At 38.4% G+C, this 24,536-nt stretch overlaps 1 protein-coding gene across 2 annotated transcripts in view; it reads left to right on the top strand.

The window, feature by feature from the left end:
* Positions 1–24,536, top strand: part of LOC101156344 (beta-1,3-glucosyltransferase) — a 79,393-nt gene that overhangs the window by 5,768 nt on the left and 49,089 nt on the right. For both annotated transcript variants that reach the window (XM_020708133.2, XM_004075301.4), the window contains exons 2-3: positions 5,239–5,282; positions 22,624–22,663. In XM_020708133.2, coding sequence (XP_020563792.1) covers positions 5,239–5,282; positions 22,624–22,663 — 84 coding nt within the window. The remainder of the gene's footprint in view (positions 1–5,238; positions 5,283–22,623; positions 22,664–24,536) is intronic.

The raw sequence follows: 24,536 nt of genomic DNA, 5'->3' as shown, positions 1-24,536 counted from the left end.
GATTTTGCTTTTAAATGGCTCTACTTTGCAACAGTTTCCAAAGTCATGCTTTACAGAATTAACTAAGGTTTTGACTTTAAAATGTTAGCAAATAAATGCTAAAGTTAATGTAAATGTACTCATATCTTAAGTCGCCACCACATTTGCATTAAAATAACTTATTCTACAAATATGTATTATAAAGACTGTATATACATATTTGCCAAGTATATCTCCTCAATCACGCTTTAAAAAAAGTTTTTCATACAAACCTTTTTGCTTGTTGCTCCCCTCACTTCCACATTTTGGTTCACTTGAAAGTGTGTTGGTGTTCACACTGTTGTGAACTGGAGTTTATGGTTGGTTCATTTGATTTTTACCAGTTTTATACCTGTACAAATGATGTGGAACACCCAAAGTAGCAGAAACTGGTGTTGATGCGCTCTTTCACCATTCTTGGTGTTTGAAAATCCCATTCTTTACTTTTTTTCCCCCCATGATGATTAAATTTAACTTCAAGAAGGAATTTATTCAACAGATAAAACCACTAGAAATACCAACATAAATGATCTTTTGTTGGTCCTACAAGGCATGCTTAAAACAGTGGAAAATCTGAGACGTTTATTTAGAATGGTAAAGGGGAAACTGAAGGAATTGGCAGGGTAGGAGAAAAGGATGGCACAGGACCATATATAGATTCTACAAATCATAAAAATATACTTTAGAATATATATTAGGACATTTAATTTAGCAAAAATGCCTGTAATGTCACACTTTCCAGACATTTTTAATAAAACATAATGGGAACAAAACTGCTGTTACAAAATGGGTTGAAGAAGCTATAAAGGCTATTACTTTGTTTAAAATATACTCGGAAACCTGTGACAGCGAGCTTTTCACCAATGCTTTTCTTTCTGCATAAAACTTCCTCTATTTTCTCAGATTTTTTCTTTGTCACATTTTTATTTTTGATTGTGTGTGATTAATTGATTTTCTACAGTTGAACACAGTGGGTCTGATTGACTGATGGTTTCCATGTGAAATACATGTGCAAACTGGACTGTGTGCGCTAAATGCAATTTATAATTTACTAACCAGAATGTATTTGTTAAAGACCCTTTCCAATGAAAATTGTTTTTTTTTTTTTTTTACTTGTGGCATTTTTCTCATGATGGAGGACGGTTACCAAAAGAAAATAAGCTCACATTTCCTTTTTTGAGTATTTCTTTATTGAAATTGTCGGGAATCAGGAGCAGATTGGAAAAAAAGATTGTTGGGAAAAGGTTGTATTGGTGTCGTAGAAAATACGCCGTGCGAGCCACAACCTCACTACTCTGCTCTAGTCTGATGTATCCACTTGCAGATAAACAGATCCATGTACGTCTTTGTTTTCCTTGTCAGAGCTGTCATCTGGTGCAGACCTGTACGGATGGATAGCTCCAATATTGCTTGCCATATTTGTCGCTCCGGTAATGCTAGGTTGGGGAAGTGAGGCTAGTAGGAGAGTGTGTAAACAGAGAGCTCTTAGTTAGGGAGAGGGGTAGGGGGGCGGGGTTTCTCCACATCAAAGGTCCCCCCCCACAACCCAGATGCCAACTTCTAATTTCCTCTAATGACCCCTTGCCACTCTGCAGAAACTGTTTGACAAAAAAACTCAGGTTTTTTATTTTTGGCAAAAAATGGTATAATCATAATTAAGAGACAACTGGGAACACTTATGGAATAGATTGAAAGATGATTAGAATGGGACTTTTAGATAAATGATGTGCACAGGAGAGTTTTTAGCCACATGCAGACTGACTGACTATAACACTTAAAAAATAGATCAAAAGATGATAAGAGTGGGACTTAAAAGTGGCAAAACAGAGCGCGTTTACCATTGACGAACATACAACATGGACGATTTTGGCAAAATGCACTAAAAAACTGGAAGTGCAAGCAATGGGACTTATCAAGTTAGGTGTAAACTAGTCATTGTTTCTAGAAGGAGATCACGATACAACATAAAGTGACAGAAAATGTTTCTGCTCATTTGTAATAAGACAAAGATTATAAAATGGTCATCACTGCAATGTTTGTGATCTTTGTCAAATTTAGGGACTGATATATGGTATCGGTCTGGGGAACTAAAGCTGATATTATTAGTATTTTTTTAATTTTTCTCTTCATTTTTAAGTCACATTCACATACTTCAGATGTTAGTATGCGACTAATTCTGCTCCTTCATCTCGTCTGGCTGGTGCATGCTGGGAGAGCTGAGAGGGCTGACCACAGCCTGTACCAAACTGTGATCCCTCTTGCGAGGGCATTATTAGCCGTCATCAGGGTGATTAGATGTCGAGTGTGGGCTGGAATGGCCTAAACATTCGCAAATGCCCTCCGGCAAATAGCTGTCAGTCCGTCTTTAAGGGCTACAGTCTTTTACCCCGTTTTTAAGTACTCATTAAAATACTGCTGTTTGTGTCTGCTATTGCTCACTCACTTAGTTATTGTAAATATCCTATATACATGCAATCTATTGGTGTGTACCTAAGCAGTTTTTGCACTTTTTAATTAGGATCTTAGTCAATCAGCCACTGCATATTTACCTTGAAGCAAATGACAGTTTGACAGCAATTAAAAATAGTCGTCATTTGAAAAAAAAAAAAAGATAATAGAGCTTAGCTGGACGCAATTAAGTCAGATAAGAATTTGAGGGACCCATAATAAGATTTATAAACATATGAACTTTTGATCAATGAAACATGGATTGTTTTTTAGATGCTTTTTGGCCTTGTAATAATATGTTGTATGTTGATAAAGTTATAACAACACAAGGTTTTAAAGGTGGGGGGGCTAGGCTGTGAAGTAGAAGGGCAGCTGTCCTTTTTTGCCCCTATAGATCTGCTCCTGTTAAAACCTATGTAAAATTTAATTTCATTCCTGCAATAATTAAACTCTGCAATGACAAAGAAACAGTATACTTGCACGCAACACAAATTTATTAATATGAATAATAACATCGGTGGAGCATCAAACTCTGGTAACAAATTCTGTCAATTAAAATTATGAATATTATGCAAACAGGCTCAGTGTGTGGGAATCACCCGTTGAGATAAATTCATTTTTAGCTAGGATTCCTGGTAGCCTGCTGTTATTATTATTATTATTATTTTTATCTTTAAGTTGTAGCCTGTTCTTTCATCTGTTCTTCTGTTCCTACACTTATCCCTTATCTATTTGAAAAGGAAACATTCCACACACAACTTGCTCCGTGTTGCACGTCGCCGGACTACTTTTAGCGTTCAAGTGACTGAAATGTAACCGAGAGAATCCTGTCAAAAAAATGTTTTAAACCAAAAGATTTTTTCAGAATGAAAGATCGGTCAAACGTAGTCATTTTGCTCCCCTGACCAAACTTTACAGCTCAAGTGATCGAAGGTGTAGCTGGGAGAATTCGGTTATTTAAGATTTTTAAAGATTGTCTATGAAGACTCTCATTCATCCAGGTTGGTTCCATTGTAGTAGGTTTAGGGGCTGTCATGTGGACTTGGACTTTCAAACCTAAACAAAACCTAAACCTAAACCTAAATTGAAACCTAAACAGCCCAAACCAGTTCCACCTGAGTCGTTAACAGCGGAAAGAGACGACCAGTTTGGGGAGAGAGTCACTGGCTCCCCAACCCCCAGCTGAGGACAAAGGACTCTTAACGACCCGAAACCATGTAGGCTAAGTTGACAATACCATCCAGTTTCAGGTCTGACTCCTCCCCCATGAGCGCCTATATACCAGCTCTTTGACCAGCTTTTTCAGAATTGACAAAGCCTCTTGGATAGGAGGTGAAACGTCTTCTAACTTTAAAAACCAAGTCCAGATGACAGCCCCAAAACTTACTACAATAATAAAAAGATTGTCGAACCTCATATAAAAAATGCGGGTATAATTAATTATTTCTTCCCTGTACTAGGTCTGCCTCCCGTTGGTTAAGGACCACTGGTCCAAAGCAAAACACAGTTTTTAGCTCAAATCTTCTGGAATAAAGTGCAATGCTATAGCGTGAGCTCCACATAGTGGCCAAACTGCCAAATGCCCTCCAGGAGAAGCAGAACATCTGCACATTTTTCCTGTAACACTGAATGGTGTTAGCAATCGTAATGGTTTATTATTTCACAAATAGATTTCACAGTCTGTGAACCGTATCAGATTCATATGAATATCTTTAAAACACATTTTGATTATTAAAGTATTTCTATACAAATATGTCTAAATGTGTAAAACCAGGTCTTCTTCGCCCACCTACATCCTTTAGCAGGCCTATATGGTTAGCCAATGAAGGCTCCTCATGTGGGACCCAAGTAGGCCAAACCCTATGGGTCCCACATACAGTGTCCCAGTTACAGCCCAAGGCTGTATAGCCCTGATGCAACCCATATGGGTCTTACTTGGCTGACTTACATATGTTCTAGCCCACATGGATCCCTTGTATGGCCCTTACAGGTACCCCATGTGGGGGGCCAATGGAAGCAAAACCTAATGGGGCCTCCAAAGTTTACTCAAAATAAGCCCAGTTGGGGCCCGCCTGACATTGCACTTAAAAGTGTTTTGACCATCTATCAGATACTTTAAGGAGAAGCCTCAGCCTAACTTATCGTCTTTCATAGGGGACCTCTTTTATATTTTTATTTTATTTTGCAATAAAGCAGGAGTTATTGTAGGTCAGCTCCATGAAAACAAGTGGTTCTCCGGTGTTTTTCTTAAAGTGGCACTCTCTCTAATGGCCCCTCTAATGGCTCCTGCAGCCACCCCAGACAGGTGATTTAACTTCTCCCCTCATTAAATGAATTAGTTGGACTTAAAGCAAACTGATAAAGGGCATTCCAATTGAGTGCTATACATTTGATAAAGTAATTAATTCTCATGGATGCCTGAGTTTTTGATGTATTGATTTCAGAATCCTTTGGGAATTTTTCTGTGAATATTTTCTTGCCTCTGGATCAATAGCGGTGTAATTGGAGAGATGCTATTTGGGCTAGAATTTTTGGAATGGATGGCACTCTGTGTTTCCAGGCATCTCACAATAACTATTCAATATCTTTCAAAAATGTTTATTTGGTTTGTTTGTCTAGTTTATTACCAGCACAGTTTTCTTTTGGCGCAGCAGCATCTTTTCAACCAGGAAAAAAAAAAAAGAAAATGTGATTTTGTTCAGTTTGAACTCTTATTTGTTTGTATAATTTAAAAAATAACTTTGTTGTTGTTGTTGTTTTTTGCTCTTTCAGTCTTCATCAACTTCACTGATGGCAGCTCTGGAAAAACCTCACAGGTACAAAAAGTCAATAAAGTCTATTTGGGGGGAAAAAATAATCCTGAAATCTGGCATGTTTATGCCTCCAGCATTGTTTGTTGTTCAATTCTGGATGTTTTTTACCTCCATCAAATTGTCTTGTTCTGGTTTGTACTAAAAACAGTTTTCCTCGGGATCAATAAAAACTAACTCTATTCTATTCTATTCTATTCTATTCTATTCTATTCTATTCTATTCTATTCTATTCTATTCTATTCTATTCTATTCTATTCTATTCTATTCTATTCTATTCTATTCTATTCTATTCTATTCTATTCTATCCTATTCTGTTCTGTTTTAATTCTCTCACTACTCAGTAGGGCACTCAATAGGGCATTTTCCATTTTGTTGGGGTGTCTGAATATACAATTCCAAAATGCCCTGGAAATTTCCCAGAAGTCTCTGTGAGGAACTTGTGTGCATATATGTTGTTTAAGTTAGTGAATAAAGACCACAATGCATTGCATTTGAACCAATTTGCTTTTTTTTTTTTAAAATGTAGGCATCATTTATTTTCAATAAATCATCCAAGTTGTCTTCATCTGAAAACAGTCTTCTTAAAATGTTTATCTTTATTGGGTTTCTGTCAATAGGAAACGTCATTTTTGCTGTTTAAAAAAAAAAAGTAGTGTGCATGTTTCTGAATCACATTAAAATCCAGGTCACTGGTCAGTGCAGCTCTAAATAGTTTTTAGGGGTTAGGGAGTAGTGAGGGAATTTGGACACAGCCTTGGTTTCCTAATCACCTGCAAAAAAGCTGCTGTTTTTAGTGAGTCTCTAGAATTAAACTTTGACTTGTGCAACAAAATCTTCTTCATTAACTCCTTTTGTCAAGTTCAACATCATTTTCCAGCTCATGAATTTTCTTTCGTGTGATCTTGCTGCTTAGTGAATAATTCAAGTGTTTTGTTTCGAAATGTGTTGGTGTGAGAAGATGTTGACACTGCTTGTCCTGGCAGATGTGCTCTACATCCAAGAAATTGTTAGATGTACTTTAATCATGCCAGCTAATTCCCAGCACCACCACCCCCCTGAGGTTTTTTTCCCCCCCTTTGATTGGTTTTTAACCACATTTTCTCCAGCTGCTATGAGGAAAGAAATAAAAGAACACCTTCAAACAGGTTCTTTGTTAAGTTGAAATGATGATGATCTGTTAAATAAATAATAAATGTGTTTGTCCCTTAAAATGCTGTACTAGGCTTTCAGATTTACCCATTGAAGAGATTGATGGATAGATAGATGGGTACTAACCTAACATAAAATAAACCCACAAAACAATTAAAAAAAAGTTGTTTAAAGATATCTTAATGTAAACGGAAAATTGTGTTTTCAAAATCAGAATGGGAATTTAGGTCCATTTATGTCGGTTCTGTGCTATATGTATATGTTCTTCGAATATGTTTTCACAACAGCGACTGAATGAATGCTTAGGTACTACTGTTTACGTAAAGGTCAGCAAAAGAAAAGCTGGGGAGCTTCAATTTTTTTGGGAGACGCTTCCAGCTTCATGTATTATCAAGGTGGTTAATTTAAACAAATCCACTATGTATGTCTATGTACATCAGGGTTTGTTCAGAGATTAATTTCTATTGTCTACAGTGCTAAATTGTACCTTTATGAGAATTACACTAACACTAGAGAATTCACAGCAAGCTAACCATCTGCTTGCTTTGCCAAAGCAACATCCCTCATCTGCATCGGAGCTATTCCTGCATTACTATTCTCACATGGATTGGATCAGACATTGTGGAGACTTTGTTCTCAGTAAATGTCAGGTTTAAGTTTCTATTTTTTTTCCTGCTGATTTAACCCTTGTGCTATCCTAGGCACTTTAACATTGGGAGTTGGGTCATCTAGACCCACTAGACAGTGCTCTGAACCTTTTTTCTTCAATATTTGTGATCTTCACTGGTGTCCATGGATTACATGAAATCTTTTCACCTTTATTCAACTTTGTCATGGTAGGGAGAACACGTCAATGTAAGGGTGGGGTCATTTAAGATAGCACAAGGGTTAAAAATGGTCATTTTAATGTTGACATTAGTGACGACGTGACACAGCGCCCCCTGCTGGTTCATCACAGCGGTGATCAAAAATCCCACACCGTCACAGCTCTATATCCATATACCGTTAATTCCGGACTACAAAGCGCACCCGATTACTAGCCGCACCCACCCATTTTCACGTGTTTAACTGCTTTTATACATACACAAGCCGCTTCGGAGTACAAGCCGCATGTACTAGGCAACATTGTCATCCTGAAAATTCACATCCTGACTCCCAGAGTAAGTGTAGTTCATTAGCACACTGTGGGTGAAGTCATCTTTGCCTCAGGCTCATGTATTTGAATACACCTACATCTGCTAAACAGCATGGACCTCTATTCTGTTCACAAGTTCCTCAGTTATGGTTTTTTTTTTTTTTTTTTATTTTATTTTTTTTTACTTATCGACAATCTAGGTATCATACATAAAATTACAAGCAGTGACCATATAATCAACATTACATCCCTCAGTTATGATGAGGAAATTTACATCCGCGATTCCCCATTTCCCATGAGTCTTAGGGGCTAAAGGCGGGGCCAACGCCCGGCTCGTCACACTGTTGTACGTGTTTAAGAATGAGCAAGTATCAGCAGTGCATGGAGGAGTGAACAGAAACAGCTCTCCTTCCGCTTGTGTCGCGGCAGCATTATGGGAGTAACGGGGTTGGTTAAAAAAACACACCAGTAAAACAAAGCAGCGGCGACTGAAAAGCGCGCGCCTCAGCGCGATACACGCGCCTCCGCGCGGCACGTGCGTCAGAGGTTTCCTTCCACAACAAACACTGTTGCTCCGCGGACGCCTCTGCGCTCCGCGCTCGCCCCGCGCGCTCCTTGTCTCCCCTTCCTATTTTCTCCGACACCCCTGGCTCCAGGGAAGAACGCTTCGTCCCCATTCTGCGCTGGACGGGGCAAATCGTGTCTGTGCAGAGCAATCGGACTTAATACTGAACGTTTTGTGGATGAGGGGCGTATGCGTTGTTACGTGTGGGAGCCATCAGACTGCCATCGGCCCCGCAGCTCTATGTGAACGAGCAGCAGAACATGTCTTCAGCTCACACGGCGGCTGTGGGTCGGTGTGAAATTTTCAATGCAAAATTCCGCTCAGTCCTTAGAAACCGTAAAAACGATCACGTCGATTTGTGTTTCCAGTCGTGTCCCGACAAAATAAAGGCTGATGTTATTCCCACATATTTACTTGCAGCCAGCCGAGTCACTATGACTCAGAGGTAAATTCACTCCGGAGCATGCGCTATTCTCTCCGTCACGCAGCTAACCGGCTTTTCCAAACCCGTTGGTGATGGTGGATTTTTTCACGCTGCTTTTAACGATTGCTTTTAACTTGAAAGCTTCATCATATTGTAGCGGCGATCACGTGCACTTTGGGTCTAATGGCACCAAAGGATTCTGGGATGCAGCCGGGCATGCGTATTTCATTTTGTTGAACCATGACTGAAGTGTCTAAGACCTGAAGTCAAGTCAATGCTGTTTGGCTGCTCAGAAGTGTGTTGAAAAACAAATGACTTGTGCTTGGTGTTAGATAGGAAATTCAAACCATTCAATGAATCCGAAAATACGTACATGACGGCCGTCGATTAAATCCATAAATTGGCCGCGTCACTGAATAAGCCGCAGGGCTGTAAGCGCATGAAAAAAGTAGCGGCTTATAGTCCGGAAATTACGGTATATAAGAGTATATCATATTTCTCATATTTGGGGCGACAGTGGCTCAGGTGGTTGAGCGGGTCGTCCAATGACCGAAGGGTTGGCGGTTCGATCCCCGCTCCCACCAGCCAAAATGTCGTTGTGTCCTTGGGCAAGACACTTCACCCTCCTTGCCTGCAGTGTGGCTCCACTGGTGTGTGAATGTGCATGAATGTTCCCGGTGATGGTCAGAGGGGCTGTAGGCGCGAAATGGCAGCCACGCCTCTGTCAGTCTGCCCCAGGGCAGCTGTGGCTACAACCATAGCTTACCATCACCAAGTATGAATGAGGAGTGAATGAATAATGGTTACAATGTAAGCGCTTTGAGTGTCATGAAAAGCGCAGATAAATCCAATCCATTATTATTATTATTATTATTTGGCAAATTAAAGAACACACTTTTTGTGAGTAATATGAGTTATATTCACAGCTCATTTTCTTACTCGGCGGTAAGACGGCTCGATCTCTGAGGCCCCGCCTTTCACTCACTGTGGATGCCGTCCGTTTCATAACATCAACCTAGAACCGGCCTCGGCAGCGTGTCTGCATCTCGCCCAAGAAAACAAAAAACATCCAAACTTTTGCAAAGATGGATGTGCATCTTGTGCAAATGAAATGAAAGTGTTTTTGTCAAACACTGCTTGGTCTGCAGAGAGAGTCGGGGTGTGTGTTAGCCTGGGGGTGGTGCTGGCAGTGCAGACTCTTCCTGGATAGGGGCGGCTCCTCTTACTTAGCTACGCCACAATGTGAGAACCCACTAGTTTTTGTGGATTGGGAGGGGCTGGTGCTCAGAGTACAGGTTTTTAGAGGAAAACTCAGAGATGCGTGAATGAATCAAAATACCACTCTGGGGTATTTCTTTTGTGAGAAATTAACCTCAGAAAATGCTTAAAAAGGTTATTTTGCAAAATATTGGCCCTTTAATTGAGAAGATTTCTCTTACTGTGGTCTGTTACAGTCCTTTAATTTCTCTGTACCCCTTCATCTTGGGGCTACTCCTACCCTAACAAATGTAGTAGGACGAAGATGTAAAATTGGGATTCGCCTCTGTTCCATCTGTTATAATGTTTGTGCTTACATTACTTAATATATATGGAAGTTGGAAATTCTGCGGGAATCAGCAGAATCATGCAAGCTTTGCTCTTTGGTAATTTTTTAAAGAGATTCCATGTTATTACATCATTAACACTCCCAGCCTTGAAATGTTTTCCCTAAAATCGTCCCAGTTACCGGTGAACCAACAAGCTGAACAAGCAAGATGTTCATCTATAGTTATGGCGAGCTAGAAAATATGTTAATTATGGTGTGGTGTTGGCCAGGTGATGCTGTCTTGATTTGGAGCCACGAGACCGTAGCAGCTTTTAGTTCCCAGAACCTCTCTGTATGCAAAAGTATTCAGGTGTCCTCCATTATGCCATCTATCTAAAAGCTGAAGTTTGACTACAATCAGTTTAATTTTACACCTCTAATTAATTGAAATAACAAAGTTGTGCCTATATAGAATAATGCATAAAGAAATATCCAAGCCACTTAAATGATTAATATTATTGGAACTAAGTTTAAAAAAACTAGTCGTTTGTTTAAAGATCCACTCCAATGAAAATTGTGTTTTTGGTGTATTAACACGTTCTTGTAGGAATTTTCTGATGATGGACATATCCCTATACGTTACTGCTGGCAACATTTTTAAAATGGATCAAAAGATGATAGGATTACTTTGACTTTTTTTTTTTCCTAAGGCAAAAAACTAATTCTTATTTGGTCATTAGTTTTCTCTTAACTCATGTTACATTTCACTATTTTGTTTTTGAGAGTTCCACCTTTGAGTTTAGTTACAAGTTCCGCGAAAACATTTTTCTTTCTTTTCATAAGCCAACATGATTGATTTTGGATGTAAATTGTTAAAATGAATCCAAGTTTAATTGAATTGTGTCATATCAGCAATCAAATTGAATCATGAATCCAAATCAAATCTATTCCGTATTTTAGTAGTGATACTTATCCCTATGCATCATTATTTTCTTTTTATTTTACTTCTGCCTGTTAGCATAGTTTTGATATAAAACATGCAAATCAAACAATACTTACACTTAAGACCTGTTAATAAATGTTTTTTGTTGTCCTAATGAAGTGTTAAACTTTCGAAAGAAACTAACCTTATCTGATTTGTGCAGGACGATATCTTGATCCGCACAAACGGTTCATTACATGAGCTGCTGGGCTTTTTTTTTTTTTTTTTTTAAACCTCCGGCCCTGAAAATATTACAGTGCAAAGCTTGCTGTCTCCTGTTGCAGCCTTTGCCAGCATTGTGTTGGAAACACAGACGTGCCAGCATTACTGTTGCACTGAAACGGTTCTGAAAACATTGACAAATTCTGTGATATTGTCCAGCACAGTATCTGTTGTGGTAAGTTTCTTTTTCATTTTTTATTTTTTTTTTGGGACGTTAATGGTTTAAAAACCATCCCTAACCAAGAGCAAAGCATATCCCTAAATAACTCACACAACTGTGCTCAATGTAACGTGTCACTTGTGACTCCAGGCAACCAAACTTGGACCAATGTCAAAAATGTGTGCAGTCTGGTCATCTCTGTTGGCAACAGTTCTCCAGTGGTATGAAAAAAAACAACACTAACTCCTGTTTTATTAGTCTTTTAATGTGGAGTGTCCTTTTTTTTACCTGTTACGTGGGAAAAATTCAAAGCTTATAAAGAAAAACAAATCACTCTTGACCTGACTGTATAAATCATGATTCAATCTTTTAATTGTTGTTACATTATTATTTTTATTTGTATTTTCTCTCTAATTTATTGTTTTAACTGTATGTTTTTATTGTGATGGCGCCTTTCCGCCCAGGCCTCCCTTGAAAAGGATATTTCATTTCAATGAGACTTCCTTGTAAAATAAAGGTTAAATAAAAATAAATAAATAAAATAAGAAAAAAAGAGCATTCTCGGTAGTCGAAGATCTCCATTTTTTTAAAATAAACTTGGAGTGTGCACAACAACAAAAATGATTTTTTTATTTTTATTTTTTTTAATAAAGGTCTAATGAGAGTTGAACCTACTTTTTGGTGTTTCTAAAATGTTTTTTTTGCATTTTTCTTATGATGATGAACATGTATCAAGAAAATAAGTTAAAAAATTTCATTTTTGAGCATCTCTTCTGCGACGTAGGTGCTACAGTTGGCTGGCCACAATCCTTTTTCTCCATTTCATTCAGATGCTTCTACTTGCTGGATAATAGATCCATGTATGCCTTTTTCTTCGTCCAAGTTGGAATCTGTCTCAAAATTGTACGATTGGATCGCTAAGATATTGTTAGCCATTTTTTGTTGCACCAGTAATGTTAGGTTGGGGTTGTGAGTGGCTGTAAGTTAGTGGGGGAGTGTAAACAAAGGGATGATGGGAAATGAGGACAGGCTTTCTCCTCACCAATAGAGCAGCTCAGAGGCGAATTTTTAACGAATAATAAAAAGTAGAGATGGGTCTTTCTTGCGTTTCCGTTTCCTAACGCAACACAGCAGTAAAGGATAAGTCTACTAGCTTGATGCTAATGTATAATGGAATTTCTAATAGGACGGATAATGCTAACGCTTGGTCGACCAAAACATACATTGCTGACTAAATTAACACTTTTATATCACAGGCACAAGTTTTCTAAACTTTTAGGAAATATATTTTTTTAAGTAGCCGTTTTTGGTCTAAAGCACAGTTTTTTGCTCTTTTTTTTTTTTTTTTGGAATAAAGTTTAATGCTATAGTGCGAACTTGACCTAGTGGCCAAACTGAAATGCCCTCCAGGAGAAGCAGAACATCTGCACATTTTTATTGAAGCTTGTCTGTTTAACAGATTTACAGTATGTGAAATGTATCAGATTATATGAATATCTTGAAATCATCTATAGATTATTAATGTATTTCTATACATACATGTCCAAATGTGTAGACTATGTAAAATCTAAATTGAATTGAATCGAGTGGATCCAAAAAATTGAAAGAATCATGAATCGAATCCAGGCTCTGGAATCGGATTGATTGTGTAAATTATTGATGATACCCAGCCCTATGGGAACACTTTTACAGTAGTTGAAAAGATGATCAGAGTGGGATTTTAGTGGCAATGATAACACGCACATAAAAAATTATATTTGTGGATTAGGTTTTTAATAATCTTTTATGACTGAATGGCTTTTTTTGAATTACTGGCAAAGCTGAGTTTTCTTTATCAAATCCTTTTATCACCTTTATCAAATTTCTGTCTGTGCTTTCCATTGGCTGAGCATGGACTTAATGATTTCAGATCCTTAATTTCCATGCAAAAAACAAATGCATAGTAGGTGATTTTAATCCCAATGTCCACTTGTGTCATTAAGCAGGAAATGGTGTCTCTCAATTTACCCTATTGATTCATAAATATGTGATGGCACAATGTTGTATTGTGCTAAATATCTGTGGTGCAGCCGTAATTCCCTGCCTCTCCTTGAACTGACAGACAATTCGTCAGTTGCTCCTGGTGACTCCTCACTGTGGCGCTGTTCCAAAGTTCATTAATGCGATGCAGGACTGGGGTAAAATGTGTCACAGATATTTATAGTTGATTTGTAATCACTGTCGGACATAGGAGGCTGCAAGTGAACCGACATTATTTCTACGTTTAGAATTTCCCTGTGTTCTACAGTGCCCTTTCTGTCATGCCTTTTAACGTCTCACTCTTAAAATGGATGTAGAGACAAGGTTATGACATTAAAATGAAGCACATGATTCATGCCTTTCACTTTGAAAGAGCAGATGCATTTTTTTCTCCTGACAACAAACAATTTAGACAAAAGGAATTGATCTCCTGAGTGTGGTCTCCATGACCCTTCCCTAAAGTCAATATTTCAGTCGCATTTTACTGTGATTACTGTTCCCTGTCTTCCTTCTCTACAAAGCTATTAACACATCTGACCCGTGGGATATCTGCTCATACCTTGGGGTAAAACGACTTCCTCACTTCCCAAAAGAGTCTAGCTGATTTGATTATTAACCTAGAGAAGGTCAGCTCAGGCGTTCCAGATTTGTCCTTTTAACAGCTCCAACAGCTTCTATTTTTACAAGTAAATCCTATAGCAGCCTTATATGTTGAGCTGCTTGTGCACTGATTGCAATTTTATCCATTCTTGTAAAATGACAATACATTGTCTCATCTCTTTGCTCCAGGAAATCTAAAATTAGTAAGTCGCAGGTTATTATTTTGATACATTTGTGACATTTTAAAGAAATCTTTTTTTTAACAATTGAAATTATTTTCTTAATGATTTCAGGTACAATACAATGTATTCTCAAGCACTGATCATAAATGAAATATTGTACAAAAAACTTGTATGGATTATTTAATCAAATCAGTGTATTTTAGTTTTGATTTTTATAACAGTTTAAAGACCCACTCCAATGAAAATTGTGTTTTGGACCTTTTTGCATGTTCTTGTAGCATTTTCCTCATGATGGAGGAGAACTAGGAAAATAATTAGGATTAACAAAGCATTTCTGCGTATTTTTTTATTCAGATTGTCAAAATCAGGAGTAGACAAAAAATGACTGTTAGGAAAAGCAGCTTTTGCTACATACAAAGTTGTTACGTACAAACTAAAATCAGCAATCCACAAGCTCCCGGCTCTGCTCCATTCCGATGCATCCACTTTCAGACAATAACATCCATGCACGTCTTTGGTTTTCCTCATCTGAGCTGAAATCTGGCTCTAAAGGAAACTGTACAACTGGATAGCTCCAAAATTACTTGTCCGTTTTTGTTGCACTACTAATGTCAGGATGGGGGTGTGAGGGGCTCTAAGATAGTGGAAGAGAGTGTAAACAATAGGATGATGGGAAATGGGTGCAGGCTTACTTTAACCGTCCCGCTCACAACATTGAGGGAACGTTCTGATGAACTACTGATGCTCTGCAGAAACCTTGTCCTAGAAAAGGACACAGTTTTTAAAATTTCGCCCAAAAATGGCATAATCACTATAAAAAGACCAATGGAAATGCTTTTACAATACATCAATAGATGATCGGAATGGGACTTTAGTTCCAAGAATACCAATATTTGCTGATTCTTGAATAGAAAAGCCAACCTTTTGAATCTCAGTGTAAGCAAATGAGTTAGGAGCACATCATTTTTCTATTGAATGAAATTTTAAATTTACAGTTCTTTTATCAAACTGACACAAAGAAAGCGTCAAACAGAGCTGACCTTTCATGCTTTCAGGTGCTGGAGATGCTCAAAAGTGCTCTAACGTGTAAAAATTCAGAAACTCCCACAACCTTCAATCATTCTTGCCATCAGGGAGCGTAAAAGCTAACAAAACCTGACGGATTTCGGCACCCTTGGGGACATTGAGTTCAAGCAGAGTGTGTGAAGAGGTTCCAAATCAAAAGCAGGGATCAAGAGCTCGTCATTGCTGGTGTCCTTGATTACGGTACATCGCAATCATTTTAAGTAGACTCTAGGAGTTAACACTTTTTCTGTCGACTGCTTCCTCTGAGCTTTAACTGCTTTTCTTGCTACAATAGAGTTGTAATGCTTCACGCAAAGAGCCCTTATTGATGCTCAGAAAAGGTCCTTGGCAGATGGACTTGTTGACACAGAACATTTTTTTTTAGCAGTTGCAGGTGTTGGATTTCTCCTGCACCCTGATATCAGGCGGTTTAAGGGAGACTTTTACCTGAGTTAGCTTAGAAAGCCAGAACGTTTAATACTCAGCCATTAATCTTTAAATTATAGTGAAAGTCCTGATCTGAGTTGACTCTGCTGACCATTATTAGATAATTCATCAGAGAAGGATTTGTAGCCTCTGCGTTCCACAGAGCGTGGCAATTTTTATGAGCAAGAAGGGTATTTTAGGAAAGAACCAAAGGGTAGTTACTTAATCATCTGACATTCAATCATCTGACACAAGGTTTTACCTTAAAAACAATTTTTAAATTATTTTAAACATTTCTAAAGTTTCTTAGAAATCTGAAAAAATCCACATTATTTAACATTTATGCTCAAAATGATCTTTTTAGGAGAAGTAAAATATGAATAAATAAAATTCTGGCTTGCATTGATCTGAAGACTAATTCAGCTTTGTTCTGAGGACCAAAGATCTTTTTATTTGCCTCAGTATTTTTTGTATTAAAGAGCTGATGCTTCAGTGAGGCTTAAACCATGCTGCCGATGAATCGGTATGGTGCCACACTTGATGTTAATGATATAATGATGCTCAATTATTTCTGTGATTTTAATTCAAAGGATGTTTTTTATTAGGTTATATTTATCACCTAATTAACAAAGTATAAAGCCCATGTTCAAATGTACATGTTGTGTTGGTCTAATGATATTAATGATGTGCTTTTTTCTTAAGTAAGCCTGCCCCCCCCCCCCCCCCCCCTTTTCATTGTTGGATGTTTTCCTCATTAAGGCCCATTACTGTGTTAAAATGAAAAACAAAATTCATACAAGAATCTAGTTAGTATGCACATTACATCTTGGGCATGGGTAGAATGAGAAAAGGAGTAGAACTTAATCCATTAGATTATAATTTTGGTTGTAACCGACTATATGTAGATGAGAAGTGAGATAAGAAATCATGGAATGGATTTGATCCTACAGTGTGTGAGGTAAAAAAGATGGTAAAGGAATTATGTTCATTTATGCAGACTGCAATTACTTACATATTTTATTTACAGTCTAGTTTAATTTTTCTTGCTGTTATTTTGCTTTATGCGACTTATGTTAAATCAAATTCTTAATCATATAGCAGGGCTCCAGACTAACTTTTTTCACTAGGAGCACAGTGGCCCCCAACTGAAATTTTAGGGGCACAACCAGAAAATTTAGGGGCGCAAACCGTAAATCAACATTCTAACCAAATCTACTAATTTCCTCTGTATTAGGAATAAATACTTTAATAATAGATGCAGAAATTACAATGCGCTGTTTCAAATTCAGTGTCACATTTTAATCTGCACTTTTGAAGATGCAACAAGAAGGTAAACTGACAGAACTGTCCTGATGGTTTTTGTAGTTAAGTGAGAAATTGAAACAATTTAAAATACCAATTGATTAAAAATAGGCTACATCCATTACAAAACATTCAAATAAATCTAAAATATATAATAACACGGATCATACTAAGGGGGAGAGGAATATTAATACTAAATTGAACTGAACCCAATGATCCAGGCGAGCCGCTGGTTCATCTCAAACACTTCTATCCTTGCATTTTCACCACGTGTTTTAAGTGCGTCTCGGACTAAACCGCGTTGTTGCTCGCACGTGTTTAAAGTTCAAGCCCCGTTAGCTGTCACGCATGTAGGTGTGGGACATTTATTCTCCTCAGCTGACCCGACTCCCGCGGGAGCGGTGTGCTGCCGTGACAGCCGTGCATAAACCGTTTGGTTGGGGGGATGCGACGCCGCACGCTTAACCGTAACCCCCGTAACCTCCGGGTCTGTGTGACCCAGAGAAAAGTTCAGCACGGACTGCATGCATTTAGAAAATTATGAGCGAATAGATACGTTCTAAAAAGGAAAGTAAGGAACTCCTTCATGTCGTCCGGGGAGGGGGCGGTCAGGTTACCTGCTTTCAAGCCCGGTCATTGTCCCGCCCCCAATAGTCACTTACTCCACTGTGATTGGTTGGTTTGTCAGCTCCGCACACGACAATGAACAGGTGTCATTCATACAAACTGGCAGGACGCATTAAAATTAAACTTTCATTTCAAGGTGGGGGCCACAAATAGCCCGCGGGCCGCGAGTTTGAGACCCCTGCTGTACACTCTGGCACTGGTACACCAGCCGCAGGTTGGAAGAACGAATCAATGGTTCGCTTACTCATAGCTCAGATGCACGCACAGGTTGTGATGATATTTGTCTCCGTTTCATTCCCACAGATGTTTACGTGCGCTCGATTATCTCTAGGCCCCTCCCCCTACACGCATTTTAGCCACTTACGCGAGTGTGTGCTCTCGTCTCATAAGTACGTGTGCGAGTTTGTGTTTGCGTGCGTGTGCGCTCGCGTCTCATTGATTATTTCATTGATCATTGACGTGCCGTTTTCACGTTAAATGTATAAAAAATACGGAGGGGGGGGCAAATTTACTGGTTGCACATGTGCGAATGGATGTAAGATTCAGTCGCACACTCTCTCACTCTGGTGGTCGCAGTCTGGAGCCCTGTATAGCGTGGTGTCCTAAAAACAGAAATGGGATCAGCCCAGCTGATGTCAAAACTCCCCGGTAAGCACATAAATCTGTGTTGTAAATAATCAATTTTAATATGTATGGTTTGTGACCAGAGGAACACTGGTGTTTTTGCATGCTGTGTGCAGCAGAAAGATCAGAAAGTGTCTGTGTTTACAGTTTATTCAAAGAACCACTCTGATAAAAAATTGTGTCGTCTTTTTTTTAAAAACAGGAAATATTTTAAAAAATGTTACATTCAAAATTGTATCTGTGTATTTCTTTGTCCAAACCGTTGTGACTTAGGGATAAATGAAAAAAATGCTGTTGAAAAAGAGAGTATTTGTGATGTCGAAAATACACTGGGCGGGACACAAGCTCCCGTAATAATAATAATCATCATCATAAAAACAATGTCAATATATTTCACTAAGAACAGAAAAAATAAAACTGATATTTAGATATTTATGAGACAGTTTGGATTTTTAGTTGGGCCTGACTCTTTGGAAAAACAGGCAGGACTTTACTATTTGATCTCCTCCTCCCCTGTTCTCATACTCTTGTCTGCTTAAAGTCAAGAGTTGAGTGTTTGCAGCCTTTATCATGCAGGGACTCTTCTGATAAAAGCCTATTGGAAAGCAGGCATTTGTTTGCATGTTAAAAAAAAAAATCTGTATTCTCTGGGATACCAAAGGAAATCAGAATTTTCCTGATCACAGAAGCCAGGTTTTCTGTTTACCTGCTGTAGAATACACAACAGAGTTTTGGCTACATTCCCCTGACCTGCTAAGCTAAAGCTTGAATACATTCAAGTTTATTCTGTGGAATTGTGCTGAGTGCTGATGGAAGGAATTAAAACACAAAAAGCGACTGCTGCCTAAATTCTGAGCGAATAACCTGCTGGAGATGAAACAGTTGAGAAGATTCATGAAGAGAACCAGCTCACATCCAAATTTAAAGCTTCCTTCTTCATTATTCTTTAATAATAGCCTAAAATCTAAAATTTTCAAGTATCCATAGACATGCTTCATAGTTTGTACGCTTTTTGTTAATTTATTTATTTTTAGATGACACTTGGAATTCCAAAGTGGCGCGCTCATCAGCTATTGTCCCAGAAAACTTCTAAATTTGAAAATAAATAAAATTCAGTGCTTTTCTAACAAGGTCACAAAAACTGTCTTTGAGCAAATTTGGTACATATGTCTGATTAGTAAAATATGAAATCCAAATTTTGCCATATCAATCAGTCTGTGTTTTACCAAAGCCCTGAAAGCATCATGAAGCAGGCGTACGCTCAAGTTATGTTTTAAATAGATTAATAACAGCTTTGTGCACCATAAGATGGGAACATTTTTGTGCTTTCACATTTTTTTACATGGCGCAAAATGTTGCTCATGGTGATATAAAACCACGTGGGAGACATTTCATGCTCCCCCTGAAAACATAAATGGTTATTTTTCTTATCATGCAGCCAGTTGAATTGGTGAAGGCTGACATGGGAGTTAATTGCCTTTTTCCTTACAGTCACAACACTGTTTCGCTGTTTCCTCACTGCCAGATAATTGACTTGTGCTCTGCTGCCATTATTACATACAAAGCCGAACGCTATAACAACCCTAAAAGATTGTGCATCACTTCTTCTGTCAGTTCACCCACCGTCCTTTTAGATTGAGAAAAGCCAGTTTATTCAAGACTTGTTGTTTTTGCAGTCATCTTTAGTTAGGGATGGATTTCCTGGTTTTTAATTTTTTGTTCTATGCTTTTTTTTGGGCCATGATCGAAGGGCTTTGATCGAAACATTGTCATTTTAATTTAACTTTTTGCCCGTTTAGTTTTATTTTAAAAAGTGTCTTTCAGAAATGTCCCCAATGCTACGATTCACACCAAGCATGTGACAAAAGCGCATTTAGCCCACGTTGTTCACACTGGACTGTCTCGATTCAATAGTAGCGCATGTCCACCTAGTCTTAAAAGACGCTTGGTGGGAAATGTCGATGCGGCTCAAATCTCACAAATCTTGGCGTTTACTTTCACACCTCTGTTCCGATATATGACACTTGCATGAACTAAAAAGGACGCCATCTAAATGTCACTACCAAATCTGATTCCCCGATTGGTTAAACTTCAACCTGGTTTAACTTTCAACGCGCATTCAGTGGGTGCGTTTTTTGTATGTACAGCCCAAAAACGGTCTTAGAAATGTGTGTAGCTACGAGTGAATGTCAGAGCTTTAAACGCGAAAGCCAAAACGCGCATTTACATGCATATACATAGACTTTTCAATTGACACACGTTTTATCCGTGCAGCCTGGTTTAGCTTTTAACTAGAGCTGCGACAGTGAAGGAGAGACAGAGAGAGTGTGGTAAAGAATATCTGACGCTGTTCCAATCCGACACTGAGGAGGAAAACTTCAATGGTTTCAGTGCCACGCAGAGGCGCACGCGCACCTTTTAAGTTTTTTTTTTTTTCTCTCTCAGTGACTTTTACCGGTATGTTTTTTTAACCGGCCCTGTTAATGCTGTTACTACCATATTGCATCACAGGCACTGTTTGGAATAGAGCTGTGACGGTGTGGGATTTTTGATCACGGCGGTGATGAAGCAGCAGGAGTTGCGGTGTCGCGGTTTAACCCCCCAACACAAAATCCCCGGGCGCAAATGAATAACGGTACAAGTAATATTTCCAACGCACTAATCTTTATTAACAAATATCAGTAACAACTAACCACTACCAATGAACTAACTATATAGGTGTTGTAGAATGAGTATGTGTGTGTCAGCGCACTGCGTGTGTAACAGGAAGGAGCGGATCAGAGTGAGTGAGAGCCTCCTTTTTGCGCTGCATGTTCTCTCCCCTCTTTCTTAAACACACGACTCGCGGTTTCAGCACATACACATCTTCATTCTAGAACACATGTTTCAATGTGGGCACATGCAGCTTAAAGACAGGCGCAACTTATTTATGTATAAAATGTTTTATCCTTTAAAATGGAATGGGTGCGGCTTATAATGAGGTGCGCTCTATAGTCCGGAAATTACGGGTATTTTATTTACTCTCTTAAATCTTGTTTGGTCCTTTTTGGTATCACCCATTACCTTTTCAACCTTCTCTCCCACAAACCAACTTTTAGAAACCTCTGTGCAATTATGGTGGTATGCTTTGAAATTGCTGTCATCATTTGCGTCAAGCTTTTAGAGATCCTTTTATCGAATGCGTTTCTATCTTTTAAAGGGAGATTTTCAAAGCAATTCCTCCAAAACGGGTCATATTATTGCCTCGCGAGCTGAAGAAGACACGTTATTGAAGATGTGCTTTCTTTCATCAGCTGGAATGATCTCAAACGAGGGGTGTCTGATTGGATGAGACAGAAACCTTGCGGGCAACACCGACGCTGCTGCAACCAATTAAGCCAATCAAGCCTAGAAATCAAATTGCACCGTTATGATCTCGTCTGACTGCACATATATTTGTCTTCAGCTCTGATAACCTGAAAGCTGTGAAGACTGAAACGGACGCTAACTCTTACAATGAATGTGAATGTTTATACCTGAAGAACACATTGCCTCACTCTGTTATGAAAATAAGGAAACAGCATTTTAAATCACACGCATTCCGAACAGTTTTATAGGACTGTTTATGCAAAGATAATTAGCTAAAGCAAGATGTTTTAAATTATAACAATTGCCTTTCATCTTAATTAGCTGAGTTCTGCATATACAGACTGCTTGACACCACTGTAGTTCCCTGTAACCACTATTCCACAGCGAAGGGTTAAAACATGATTTTAGCTCTCTGGAGAAACCCTGCGAAACCTCACCAGTGAAATGATTGTTAGTCCATGGGAAGTCATAAATCAAAGTCTTTGTCACCTATTAAGGCTTTGTCCGTCTCACTGTGGAGCTCTAAAAAACCCAACAATTGTCTGCTCTTTTCTTTTCTTAAAGCTGACATTTCTTTGTTTCTCTTAAAGATGACAGTAAGAAGATCAAATTGTGATTGATTTACTTATCTGTCCGTGGTTTCGCTGCAAGTACCGGCAAATCCAGAGGTGGAACAGTGCCTTAATTGAGCTGCATGCTCTGGGCTTAAACGCTGCAGGCGCAACACTCACACAATTAAGAAGAACTAATGACAGGGAGGATCGCCAATTATTTGACCAAATAAGCCTTAGGGGACTCTATACTTAGAATCATTAATTCTTCATCAGTTATTAAGAAGAGGAAATGGGAGTATTTAGCAGAAATGACCAATTTCATGCAAACATTTTTTGTGTCACTACAGCAAAAGTGGTTATACATGGTTTATTATTAATAATATAAATCTCTTTGAATGATAAAAAATATCCTTATTTTTTCCTCTTTTTTTTTAGAGCCAAGATGAGATGCATGCCATCCACAGCAACCAACTTGGTAAGTTTTTGGGTTTTATTCTGTTTTACTTTGAATCATTTGTTAAAATATGGTAACAGGGGCCAAACAGAAAAGGGCAATGGTAAATGTGGGGCATCAAAGCTTACTGAAGGAGGCAGAATAGGGGAAGAACTCATAAGCCTTTTATTTCGGGGGGGCTCCTTTGATTCATAGGTGTGAAATGTTATGCAAAATTATTGCGCAAAGGAGAATTCAGCTCTTTGGCCAGATTTTTTCTATCAAGGACTTAATGAAAAAGTGGTCAGATTTCAAAAATGACTTTTGTTCAAGAGATGATTTTTAAACATATTTTATTGAAACTGTAATCAGTTGTTACATCACTATAACAGTTGCATAGGTTCTTGCTAGGATTTATTTATTTTTTGATGTTTTTCAGTGTTGCTGTTTCAATTTTTGTTGCCTCTTTCACTCACAGATTCTTGTGGTCACATGGACCCATAGTTTAATTGTTTGATCTGAAAAAAAACTCCCACTCTGTTCCAAGCAAAGTAGATGATCTGAGGAAACATTTTGCTGTACAGATCATGCTGGGCTGTTTGGTTTGAACTGGAATAATTTGCTATACGTAAAAGGGAGGGGCTAGGTCTGGAATGGGCAGCTTCAAGCCTCAAGGGCAGGTATGTGTGCATGATTTCCAAGCCCTAGTCATTACTGATTACCTCATTTAGATTTGTCCTGTCAATTCGGACATGCCAGCGCAGGGTATGTTTGAAAACATGCAGGAATGCAGCTCTAAAGACCTGGAGTTTCCAATCCCTGGTGTAGGTGAATTCTGGTGCAGATATTTGTTTCTTAGGTACTTTGGTGTTGTAACCATGCTCAATTGGTACTAAGGGGCCGAAAGTGTGCCAAACAAATATCCCAAATCATTACGCTACCACCACCAGGCTGAACTGTTTATACAATGCAGGGTGGATCCATGCTTTCGTGTCGTTGATCCAAAATTCTGACCCTACCATCTGAATGTTGCAGCAGAAATGGACTCATTAGACCAGACAATGTTTTTCCAATCTTCTATTGTCCAATTTTGGTGAGCCTGTGTAAACTGTAGCCTCATTCCTGTTATTGGCTGACAGGAGTGGCACCCGGTGTGGTCTTCTGCTGCTATAGCCCACCTGCCTCATGTGTTGTGCGTTCAGAGATGCTATTCTGAGTTACTGTTTCATTTCTATCAGCTGGAACCAGTCTGGCCCTTCTCCCCTGACCTCTGGCATCAACAAGGCTTTTCCAAAAACCCACAGAACTTCCGCATTTTCTCTTTTTATTCCATCCTATTTAAAGTTCTAATTTGCCATTTGGGAAATTTGTGATTAACACTGACAACCTCTAAATGCTGTTGGTGGCATTTCTGTAAACGTAGTTACTACGAAAAAAATCAGTGTGCACGAAAATGGGTAAAAGTTGAGAAATCAAAACTTAAGATTGCAATAGCAGAGAAATAACATTTAGATAATTTTATCAATTTTATAAAAAAAAAATAAGGTCATAAACCAGCTCATTATTAACTCCCTGACTGAAATATAAGCAAAAACTTAGCAGATCTTATCAATAATAGATTGTTATGATCTAGATGTTTGATCAACTTCACCAATTAATTTCTGCCGAAAGAACTTCAAATCTTAGCTCAAGCAGTTGTACCAACGTTTTTTTTTAGCAGGAAATGTAATTTATCAAATTAAATATATATACATCTTAACTCAATTAACTTAATTTGTCCAAGAACAACAGACTCTGACCACATTTTTAACTGAAATGTATTAATCTGTCAAATGTAATCACTTGTAAATGTGAGAAAAATGTTTTTTCTTTGATCTCATCTTTAAAAGTTTTAACACTCCATATTAAGAGTAAA

This window comes from Oryzias latipes, chromosome 13 (genome assembly GCF_002234675.1).
Source record: "Oryzias latipes chromosome 13, ASM223467v1".
Taxonomy (NCBI): Eukaryota; Metazoa; Chordata; class Actinopteri; order Beloniformes; family Adrianichthyidae; genus Oryzias; species Oryzias latipes.
The sequence above is the reverse complement of the archived record's forward strand: the minus strand, read 5'-3'. Positions and strand labels throughout refer to the sequence as shown.